The sequence below is a fragment of the Canis lupus genome, chromosome 29 (assembly GCF_011100685.1).
Source record: "Canis lupus familiaris isolate Mischka breed German Shepherd chromosome 29, alternate assembly UU_Cfam_GSD_1.0, whole genome shotgun sequence".
In the NCBI taxonomy this organism is placed as follows: Eukaryota; Metazoa; Chordata; class Mammalia; order Carnivora; family Canidae; genus Canis; species Canis lupus.
Genome location: NC_049250.1, coordinates 39,740,754 through 39,753,194, shown reverse-complemented (window position 1 = coordinate 39,753,194; position 12,441 = coordinate 39,740,754). Strand labels below are relative to the sequence as shown.

The 12,441-nt window shown below is 37.5% G+C and overlaps 1 protein-coding gene across 1 annotated transcript in view; it reads left to right on the top strand.

Annotated features, from left to right (window-relative positions):
* Positions 1-1,122, top strand: part of RAD54B (RAD54 homolog B) — a 99,390-nt gene extending 98,268 nt beyond the window's left edge. Inside the window, exon 15 of the mRNA XM_038579775.1 lies at positions 950-1,122. Within this exon, the coding sequence (XP_038435703.1) occupies positions 950-972 (23 nt within the window). The 3' untranslated portion in view covers positions 973-1,122. The remainder of the gene's footprint in view (positions 1-949) is intronic.
* Positions 1,123-12,441: the final 11,319 nt, after the last annotated feature.

Sequence of the window (12,441 nt, the reverse complement as noted above, 5' to 3'; positions counted from 1 at the left end):
GTTTTAAAAAGCATTCCTGCTGAGGATATCCATGAAGAGGTGTGTTATTCTCTCCATATTTGTCCTTATTAAAGCATTTGGTGGTCATGCATATCTATAGATGAGTTCGAAAGGAGACAAAACAAAGGGGAAAAAACTTCATTCTGTGAGCTTGACCTGCTGGTGGCAGCAATGGATCACAGCAACTGTCCCTTATTGCATTAGGAATTCCAGGCACATCTTAAAGCACAGAGCTTCCTGTTTTTATAAGATTTCAAATCACAGGCTGCTGTTATGATAGCCATAAAAATTGGCGAATCATTCTAGCTATCAATATGACTGACAGGATTATATTCCAGAACATTTTATATTACCCGAGTTTTACCTTCATTTTTTTCCCCATGGGTTAGCAGGGGGTGGGTAGAAGAGGTAAAAGGGGGTGGATATTAAATTATTAATTAAATGAGAAGTGAGCAAGCCTTTTAAAAACTGATGGAATGGGACGCCTGAGTGGCTCAGCAGTTGAGCCTTGGCCTTCGGCCCAGGTCATGACCCTGGGGTCCCGGGATCGAGTCCCACGTCAGGCTCCCTGCATGGAGCCTGCTTCTCCCTCTGCCTGTGTCTCTGCCTCTCTCTCTGTGTCTCTCATGAAAAAATAAACATTTAAAAATATTTTAAAAACCCTGATGAACCAGACCACTGAAGTCAGTAACACCACCTTAGTTATTAAGGGTTTTGTTGTAAAATGAAGATAGGGTCTAATAAACTGACTTTTGTACAGGATGAAAGATTTGCTGTTTTATTGAGAATGTTTTGAGACCTCCAATAATGATTTTTCAGTGTTTCTCCATAAACATTATTTAGGGATTCTTTGACTCTCGGATGGCTTTAAAAACACGGAAACATTCATGTTTGTTCCCTAAGAACGAGAAGATAAACGGATGCTTTGGTTTTTCTATGTCTGCTGCAGAGATGCTCACAAAGAGAAACTGAACATGTTTGCAGTTTCTGAGCCTCCGCGGAGGCCAGCCTCAGGTCCTCGGCCGGAGCTGCCTCCCCTCCTCGTCCTCAGGCCCAGGTGTGCGAGGTTCCCCTGCACGGAGAAGCTTGCCCGGGACCCGGGACGGTGCTTCCTCTTCGGGTGGCTTTGCCCTGGAGGCGTCCCTACCGCTGAGCTGGTTTCTGGTCCGAGCGCGCCCTGCGAGGAGGAAGAGCTGGAAGAGCCACCTTCTTACCCGACCTGAGTGCGCAGGCGGCGCGGGCTCCTCTGCTGCAAGGAACAGGCGCCGAGGCCGGAGGGCGTGAGCACCTCGTGGGCAGAGCATCTGCACCAACCGGGTCTCGCTGAAGCCATTTGACAGGAAAAATGCATCCACCTGGCATTTCAGGCTGAGCTCTCGGTCATTCCTATACCTGGCGATGTTGGTGGCACCAAGCAAGCGCTCAATACGTGGGAGGGAGATGAAGAAATGAACGAAAAGGCAAATAATCTAATACAAGAAACTCCCTTCACTTCTTCAGTAAAGTGCTCTCTGTCTCATTTGTTTATTCGTTCCCTTTCCATCCATTGTTTGAAAACATGATATTCTAGGTTTTTGGTTGAGCACCTGGATTCAGAGATGCTGATTTTCATTTCTGCGGGTTCTGTCGTACGTAATTTTGGTGTGAGCAGAGTGTGGCATCTAAGTTTTAGGACATAGTAGGCCAGCTGTAAAGACCCAATCCGTTCTTTCTCCACTGATGTGCCATATCACCCATATCCTGTAGGTTTATTTCTGGGCTTCTTACGTTTTATTTTTAATTACTATGTATTTACAACATTTATTGGTATTTAGTAGAGCAAATTTCCCTATAGTACTCTTCTTTCTCAATATTTCATAGGTTAGTCTATATCAATTATTTTTCTGGATGAGCTAAAATCGTTTTGCCAGTTGGTTTGGGGGGAAAATGACATATTTACAGTATTTGTTCAGGAATACAGGCTGTCTTGCTAGATAGTTGTCTTTTATGTTCCTAGGAAATGTGTTGTTTTCTTTGTGTGGAAGAAGACACTAAACATCGCTGGCTCCCCTAACAGTGCCTCTGTCTGCTCAGTCCTCACTCCTTGCAGCGGCCTTCCTAACCCTGCTATTTAAGTAGCACGTCCCCCTGCCTCCCCACAGCTCTTTATTTTGCTTTGTTTTTCTTTAAAGTACTTACTCTCTGACATAAATATTGGTTTTACATTGTATATGATCTTTCTCCCCTGGTAGAAAGTAAGCTTTGTGCGGGAGGAGACTGGATGTCCCAATCCCTGCTGTATCTTCAGCTCCCAACACTGCCTGGCACATTCTAGTACGAATGTTTGTTTGGCTAAATTGTACCTACCACCCATCCCTTTCCAATTTTAGCATTTTGCCATATTTGTTACAGATTTGCTTTTATTTATTTTTTAAAATATTTATTTGAAAGAGAGAGAGAGAGAGCATGAGTGGGGCAGGGGCAGAGGGAGAGGAAGACTTCCCGCTGAGCAAGGAGCCTGATGCGGGACTTGAACCCAGGACCTTGAGATCATGACCTGAGCCCAAGGCAGATGCTTAACCCACTGAGCCACCCAGACGCCCGTTACAGATTTGCTTTTAAAGAAATAAAACCATGTAGAGTTGAAGTCTGCTTTGTATTTATGCCCAATCCTATTCTTCTTCTTCTCTCTTTGAGTTGAAATTCAAAGTTTTTTTTAAAAAACTTAATCTTCATGTACGTTTGCTTCACATTTATGTAAACACTATAGAATGATTTGCTCTTATTTTCTATTAAAGTATAGTTGACTCACAATGTTACATTAGTTTCAGCTGTGTTTGCTCTTATCTGTTTTCATTTCATGGAGAATGTGTACATAAGCGCAAGTAAATGCATATATGCGTATGACTACGTATGCATACATATGCTTACAAATTGTTTTTTTTTTTCCCTCAGCATCACATTTTAGGGATATACCCTTGCTGATGTATTCATCTCTAGTTTTTTTTTTTCATTTTAATATTGGGTTAGTGAAATACAATTTGTTTATCTATTCTCCTATTGGTGAACTTTTGGGTTGTTGCCAGTTTTTCTGCAATTACGTACATCGCTGCGCTGAGAATACTAGTACGTGTCGGAAGTGGATTGGCTGTGCATCTTTATCCTTATTAGACGTTGCCAAATGGCTCTTTATTTTTTTTTATTTTTTTTATTTTTTTATTTTTTGCCAAATGGCTCTTTAGAGTGGCGGTACCCCAACAAGGTATGAGAACTTTTCTCGCTCCACGTCCTTGCCAACACTTAGTGCAGAGGGATGGTCCTGGTGTGCGTAGGCTGCCACAGCAAGCTGCCTTGGAGTGCGCGGCTGCTAAACAACACATTTGTTTCTCACTGTTCTGGAGGCTGCAAGTCTGAGATCAGAGTGCAAGCATGATCAGTTTCCAGCAAAGGTCCCCTCTGGGGTTGTGGACTACTGACTCCTTGTAGTATCCTCCCATGGTGGACAGCAGAGAACTCTCTGGGGTCTCTTTGATAAGGGCACTAATCCCATTCGTGAGGGCTCCACCCTCATGACCCGATCACCTCTCAAAGGCTCCACCCCTCACTGGGGGCTGGGATTTCCATGTGTGAATTTTAGGGGATGGAAACGTTCAGCTAATAGATAGACTTTGAAGTTTCCAATGTTACGAGTTTTATTTATTTTATTTTTAAAAATATTTTATTTATTTATTCATTAGAGAGAGAGAGAGAGAGAAAGAGAGAGGCAGAGACACAGGCAAAGGGAGAAGCAGGCTCCATGCAGGAGCCTGATGTGGGACTTGATCCTGGGACTCCAGGATCACACCCTGGGCCAAAGGCAGGCACTAAACCGCTGAGCCACCCAGGAATCCCCATGTTACAAGTTTTAACTAAAATCTTTTATTTTTTATTTTTCCTGATTCCCAATCAGGATAGGTATATTTTCATGTGTGAAGTAAGATGCTTGGATTTCCTCTTCTGTAAATTGCCTGCTCATTTATGTTGTCCATGCCCTTGTTTTTCTTTATTTTACTGATAGATAAGACTTTAAATATTTAGGTTGATTTAATTATTAGTATTTATTTAATAATATTTAATATTTTAGGTGGTTACTAGTCGTTTGTCAATTGTATGAGTTACAAATGTATCTTATTCCAGCAATTTGTATTTATTTATATATATATAGAATTCTAAAAATTTTTTTAAAAGATTTTATTTATTCATGATAGAGAGAGAGAGAGAGAGGCAGAGACAGGCAGAGGGAGAAGCAGGCTTCATGCCGGGAACCCAACACGGGACTCGATCCCAGGACTCCAGAATCACGCCCTGGGCCAAAGGCAGGCGCCGAACTGCTGAGCCACCCAGGGATCCCTGAATTCTTAAATTTTAATGTAGCCAAACATATGTATATTTTCTTTTTGGGTATGTGATTTTTTTGTTTGTTTGTTTGCTTATGTGCTCATTTATTGAAGAAATTATTTCTTGCCCTGAAGTCATAAGGGGTTTTACATTTTCTTCTAAAAGTTTTATGTTTTACTATTTAAGTCTAATTCATCTGGAATTTATTTTTGCAAGTAATATGTGATGGGAACCCATATGTATTTTTTCTGCTCGCATAATTAATTGGTCCCAATAATTATGAACAAATTCATCCCTTCCAACTGGAGTGTAATGTCACACATACCACAGTTGCATGCATAAGTTCCACATTTTGTGTCGTTTTATATTAGCCTAACCCTGAAGAAGCATCACATTCTCTTAATCAGTGTGAATTGGTAATTAAGTCTTGACATATGAAGGGAAAGCCTCACCTGTTAGGCTTAAAGTTTGCACCGGCTTGTTCTTGATGTTTTGCTCTTTTCCACGATTTTAGTTTTAGCTTGTAAAGTTTCAGAGGCGTATTGACATTGTTCTTTGATTACTCTTTCTCTTTTGAGTCTATTTTAATAGTAATACACATGTATTATGAAACAACAGAAAATAATATCACCCCGGAAAACTACTATACACCTGTATATTTTCTTGGATTCTGTTTTCTACACTAAATCTTAATTTTCTAATAACAGGCCCGGTTATCTCTTCTTGGCTGGGACAGTTTCTTCTCCGTACTCCCCTTTCCACTCTTGTCCCTTGACCCCCTTTCTTTTCTTCTTCCTGCTTCAACCTTTGAACATCTTCTAATAGCTCAGGCCCACCACGCGTTGTGAATTATAATCCCAGTTTACAGCTATTTACATAGAGATTTTTCTAAAAGTAGCCCACATTGATCTCCATCCCCAAATCTTAGTAGTTGAAACCATGATGTGATGTTTGTTCTTTTGAGCTGACATATGATGTAATCTTTCTGCCTAGTCTTATTTAGCCTGTCTTTTTTCAAATCTGAAGTGAAACAATGTCAGTGGTTCTGAGATACCCGACATCGAGGGTGGGTGTTTATTCATTTTCTCTGTTCAAGAAGGGAAGTTTCTCCATACCCTGAGATGCTATAATCCTGTTTTTCTCTTTGTTAGTAAACCTGCTAGCTGGACACGCCCATAAAATGCCAGAGAAAAGCTTAAAACTTCTACTTTGCTTAAAGCGTCGATGGGGTCATTTCGTGTTCTAGGAGGTTCTGTCCAAGTCAGTGTTAGTATCTTCTCCCTCCAGTAAATTAAAAAAAAAAAAAAAAAAAAGCAAAAAAAAAGCAATTTTAACTGATGTTTGTAGTGTACTTTATAATGTGGATAAAATCCATGGAAACCTGGAAACATAAACAAGTTTCAGCAAGATGTTTCTAGAGAAACACCAAATTTGAATTTTTTTTGGGAGGGGGGTGCTCTGCTGGAGATGAACTCTTCTGCTGGCACTGCTGAGAACTCTCTGTGCTCTGATCATCAGATTGGCTCAGCTTCGTTCCCTCTCAGAGAGGATTTTGGTGTCTCCCTTGGAATGGATTCCACTGTAGCCAGAAGAGAATCCAGTTTTCTCCTTCTTGTCGCATTGCCACATTGTGTTCCTTCACCACTGACTCAGGTCGGAAATTTTAGAGTTCTGTGCCATCCACCCCATTTTGAGAAGCCCTGCCATGCCCCGAGGCCATGGGCAAAACTCCCGGTCAACAGAGACCTTTTATTGGAGTTCCAAGCTAGCAGAGCTGATGGACGATACCCGTGTGAAGACCTTTGTTGGTTCTTAGGACTGGAGGGACCCCTCCCAGGAATAAAAACACTGGATTTGAATGTAACAGTATTTCTTTCACCAGACTAGGACTCAGCTTCTGTGTATACAACATTTTCTTTTTAAAATTGGGAAATACTTTAAAATATACAAAGAAAGTATACGGTACAACATTGTAATAACTACGTCTGCACATCTCCTACAACTTTATGCGGTCATCACATCTTGCTGTGTTTGCTTAAATCTTTCTTCATTAAGAAATAAAACCTAACAAATGTAGTAAACCCTCTTCTGACCTCTTCCCAGAAAGAATTAATATCCTGGATTTTGTACTTACCATCCCCCCTACATATTTTTATACTTTGACCATACATGTATTTGTCCATAAAGTTTTTTATACCATTGCTTTACAGGCTATAAAACTTTATATAACTTTATATCCATGTAATCTTTCTACTCTGTATATTAAAAAAAGTTATGCATGCCAACACAAGTAGCACTAGTTTTTCATTTTAATTGCTTTAATTGCTGAGGATTATTCAATTGTGCGAATATACCACAATTCATTATTTCTCCTATTGATGGATATTTAGATTGTTTCCTCCTTTTTTTTTCTCTAGTATAAGCAAGCTCCCAAATTTATTTTTGTGCACTTAATGCAGTGAAAGCACTAAAGCTTTAGTGTTTTCCTTTTTACATTTAAGTACTTAATCTACCTGAAATGTATTTTCATACGTGCTGCTTAAGAGGGATCTGATTTTTCTTTTTTCCTTTATGGATCACCATTTATTCCAGCACCATTTACTGACTGGTTGATTCTCTTCCCATGGTTTTTCAGTGTTATCTTTGACAAATACCAAGTTTTTGTATTTGTTTCTGTTCAGAGGCTCTCTGTTACCTCTCACTGATATAGTTGGCTACCCCTGCAGCACACTCATGCTATATTAATTACTATAGCTTAATGTCCAAATGTGTTCTTCTTCAAAAATGCATTGGCCATTTTTTTTTAGCTTTTTTGCATTTACATATAAATTTGAGAATTAGCTTGTGAAGTGGCAACAAAGAACATTGTTGGTATTTTGCCTTTGCACCATTTTGAGAGATTCATTTTGAGAGACTTGCTCTCTTGGTTATATTGGGACTCCCCATCTATGGGCATCACATACTTCTCCATTTATTTATTCCTTCAATAATGTCTTGTGACTTTTCTTCCATAAAAATATTGCACATAAATTGTAGATTTAGCTCTTGGCACCAGATGGTATTTATTGTTTGTGAAAGACATGATGTTAGAAATTACTTTTTGTTACTTGTTTTTTTGCTGTTGCCTAGAAAAGTAGTTGATCTGTGCCTGTTGATCTTGTATGCCAATAACTTGTTGAATTCTAATAGTTTACAGTTCTCTGGGGTTATTTATGTTGATATATTATCCATGAGTAATGACAGTTTTGTTACTCATTTGTAGATTTTATATAGTTTTTTGTTTTGTTTTACTGTGTTAGCAAGGTCTTCCAGTATAGCATTGGATAGAATCAGTGATAGTGGGCATCCTTGACTTCTACTTTAAAGAGAATGGATCTAAAAAAAAAAAAATGGATCTAACATTTGCCATTGAGTGAGATATGTGCTGTAGGTATTTGGTTGATTCCCATTCTCAGATTAAGGATATTCTTTTCTTATTAATACAATCTTTGAAAAAAAACTATGAATGTATTTTCAGCTATAGCAAATGCTTTTTCTACAACTACTGAAAGCATCACATAATTTTCTTTGCTTTGTTAATGAGGTAAATTATATTAATACATTTTATAATATTATACCATGTTTGTATCCCTAAAATAAGCATAGTTTAGTCAAGAGAAATATATTTAAGTATTCAGATTTTAAAGATTTTATTTTTTATTTATTTTTGCGGAGGAGGGGCAGAGAGTGAGGGAGAGAATCTTAAACAGACTCCACGCTGAGTGTGGAGCCCCATGCAGGGTTTCACCTCACTGCCCTGAGATCATGACCTGGGCCGAAATCTAGAGTTGTTGCTTAACTGACTGAGCCACCTAGGTGCCCCTATATGTGTTCAGATTTTAAGAACATTTTTTAAGACTTTTGCATTTATGTTCATAGATGAGATTTGTCATATTCTCACATAGTTTTGGTATAATGGTTACATTAGCTTCATTAAATGAGCTGTAGAATTTGTCTTATTTTTTTCTATGCTCTGGAACATAAGATTGAGATTGCATGTTCTTTGAGTATTTATTTGCTAGAACTTGCCTGTAAAACTCTTTAGGTTTGGTGTTTATGGCACACACGTGTGTGCATGTGTGTGTGTGTTCAAGAAAAGTAGATTTTTTTAAACATTGAAACACTTTCTTTAATGGTTTTTGGTTTATTTAGGTTTAGAAAATTTTTCCATCAGTCAATTTTGATATTTTTCTACAAATATTTTTTCAAATATATATCATTTTCAAATAATTGGCATAAAGTTTTATATTTCTTATGCTTTTTAGTATCTATTTCCTCTGTAGTTCTGTCCCCTTTTTCATTCCTAGTATGTTTGCTTTTTTCTTTTTTTCCTAATAAACCTTGCCACAGTCTATTTTTTTAAAGATTTATTTATTTTAAAGAGAGAGTGTGTGAGCAAGGGGAGGGGCAGAGGGAGAGGAAGAGAGAGAATCCTCAGACTCCTCACTGAGTGTGGAGCCTTAAGTGAGGCTCGATCCTAGGACCTTGAGATCTTGACCTAAGCCAAAACCAAGAGTTGGATGCCCAACTGACTGAGCCACCTGGGTGCCCCTTGTTTATTTTATTAGTCTTAAAAAAAAAAACCCCAGAAACTCAACATTTGATTTTATTGTTTATACTATTAACTTCTTGTTTTCTGATTCATTAATTTCTGTTCTTATTTTACTTCTTATTCCTTATTTTTCTTTGGGCTTGCTCTGTTTTTTTTTTTTTTTTTTTTTTTTTAACCTTTTAAGTTGAATATTTGTCCATTTGTTTTCAGTATTTCTTCTTTTTAAGGCAAACATGTGTAAGACTTCTCAAAGGAGAAATGACCCCAAATACCAGGCTCACCTTCTGGAGCTCTTTCTCCTGGATCTTGGGTGTGTCAGTCTTCACAGCTTCTTTAAACCATCTCCACCTGGTTCAAGAGACTTACTTTGTTGAGGTATATTTTTGAAGTTGTTGTAAATATTGCTGAGGTAATTATTGAGGTATAATCCACATACAGTAAACTGCATATATGTAAAATGTATATTTTTAAAAAATATTTTATTCATTTATTCATGAGAGACACACAGAGAGAGGCAGAGACACAGGCAGAGGGAGAAGCAGGCTCCATGCACAGAGCCCGATATGGGACTCGATCCCAGGACCCCAGGATCTTGCCCTGGGCCGAAGGAGGCAATAAACCACTGAGCCACCCGGGCCACCCTGTAAAATGTACATTTTGATATATGTATATAACCATGAAACCGTTACCAAAATCAAAATAATAAACATATTTATCACTCTGAAAAGTTTCCTTGTGTCCCTTGGTAATCCCTCCTTCCCTACCCTCTGGCCCATCCCAACTCCCCATCTTTAGGCAACCACTAATCTACCTCTGTCACTCTAAACTAGTTTGCATTTTCAAGAACTTTATATAAATGAGAACATGGACAAATTTACTTTTTTTTTTTTGATTCTTTCAGCATAATTAAGATTTATCTGTGTTGTTACATGTATCAATAGTTCATTCCTTTTTAAAACTGAGCAGTATTCCATTTTATATATATTTATCCATTCATCTGTTGATAGGCATCAGATTGTTTCCAGTTTGGGGCTCTTGCAAATAAACTGCTATGAATATTTATGTAAAGTCTTTTGTGTGGACATATACTGTTATTGCTCTTGGGCAAATACTTAGGCAAGGAGTAGCTGGGTGTTGTGGTAGGGGTGTGTTTAAAAATATTTTGCGTTGTTGTTCTCGGCAGGATAGTTAGCTGCATTACCTAAGTTATATTACAAGAAGTAGAAGTTCCCTGTTTTTTTTTTTCTTGTTTGTTTGTGGCTTCTTTTTTTTTTTTTTATCTCCTCCTCCTCCTCCTTCTTTCTTCTTCTTCTTTCTTCTTATTCCACTAGAATTTCTTTTGGTGTAAGGAGTGAGATATCTAACTTATTTTTCCCTAGATGGCTAGTCAATTGTCCCAACACCATTCATCCCATACATTTGGCAGTAATGTAAATAAATTGATACTGAAAGTATACTTTCATCAGAATACTGGAAGAAGATTTGGAAATCTTGTTAACCAAAATAAGCAGAAACAGAGGTTTGTGGGGTGTTTGGAAAGGAAACAGGGAAGTGAACCATTCCCAAATGAAACATTAATTATAGTTATTTTGAGGATATTTTTTTACCATACTTAATCGAAGAGCAGAAAACAAAAGACATTTTAACCTCAAATATTTATCTCAGACAATAACTTTATGTAGTCTGTACTTTTTCCTCAATAACAATTATGAAATTTAAGAAAACAAAGTTGTTATCTTGTATTTTAATCATGTTAGTTAGATGTGAAATGAGGATACAAAATGAAATAGTCTTTCAAGTAGACCAGTGTGAAAATGTATAAAACACAGACTTGCTGCAATTCTTTTATGTGATTCATAGTTTAGAAACAAACATTTCTCTTTTTTTGATTTCCTGATAATTTCCCAAGTTAAGATAAATCATCCATGAAGTGGCAAAACTTGCATTTCTCCACTGGAAAAAGAAGCTGCTACTGTTAATTCTTTTAGATTTGATTCTCAATATATGTGAACTTTTTGATTATCATATTAATAAAGATAATTCTTGAATATTGTTATTTTTGTTTGCAACCTTCTTATAATTACTAAAGAAGAATAACTCTTGCTCAAGAACTGTGGATTGTACCTGGGATTTAAATATTTAACATTTTCATAAGAACATGAGCTTAATACAATGCATGATTTGTGCAAAATATGAATTTGTTTTTAAGGCGATTACATGAATTCATTTCAAATATTGCGAACTCTGTTATAAATTTTTTTTCTGTATGACTTCTCTAAGCTTTAAGCTATCTTAATCCAAAAGAATTTTAATTTATTCATTTAGCTAGCATTTGTTTACTCATTTATCCAATAGATGTTCACTGATACTGTAAATGAGGCCTAGGCACTATGGTAGATATTGAGGATACGGTGTGGTACAAACACAGACAAGGTCTCTCATCCTATGGCCTGTGTGTTCTAGTGGGATAAACAGACAATAAACAAAATTCACAAGTAAGATAGTTGCAGTTAATGATAGATACTGTGAAGAAAATTAATTGTGTAAGATGAGGAAAAATGACTGAGGTGGGCAGCATATAAGAGCATGGCTCCCTAATACGTACTGAGGACCAGTGCCGGGCCCTTTGGACTATGTGAATCCAAAAAGGGTGCCTAGGATGGGCTTTGGAGAAGGCTAGACCCAGGTTAAATCCCAGGTCTGCCTGGAGGCAGGTTTGTCATGAGTTAATTCAGCCTCAGAGCCCCTCCCTTGCTTAGGCTTTGTGAGTGAAGGGAGTTGCAGAGTGTTCTAGATGGTGAGGGAAAGCCAGCAGCAACCAGGACATGTTTTCTTTATAAGCCTTCCAGGGGAATTGTCTAAATCTATTTCAGAAGAAAGGGACTTGCATATCTAAGAGTTAAATAATTAGGAGTGGTTGCTGCTTTATTCTGAATATTCACTTTCATTCTTCTTTTGTATTTCTACACTTGAATTCTATTTTTTTAAGAGCCTCCCTCCTCCAACTTGGATAAGATTTCAGCCTTATAAAACTTGGGTTTGCTCCTATCTTGGCCATTGTCTATCTGTGTGACTCTCTGTAGGCTATTGAAATTCACTGTGCTTCAGTTTCCTTGTTTGTAAAATGGGAATAGTGCCTAAATCATCAGGTTGTGTGAGGATGAAATGAAATTAAATAATATTTTAAATGTTATGCACAACATCTGGCACATGGTAGTTACATTATAAGTGGTTATTAAGCTATGAAGTCATAATAATCTATTATTATTATAAATTATATTATAATTATAAGCCCTCAAAGGATTTCTAATTCTGGTGGAGAAACAAAATCAACAGACATAGGTCCATAAGACACTTGTATACAGAACAGTATGGAGGTTAAAGATGTGGGCTCTATAGTCAAGTAAACCTATGTAAATCCTAGTTCTGTGACTTATTTGCTGTGTGACTTTAAGCTAGTCACTTAAATTCTCTAAGCCTCAGGTTCCTCATTA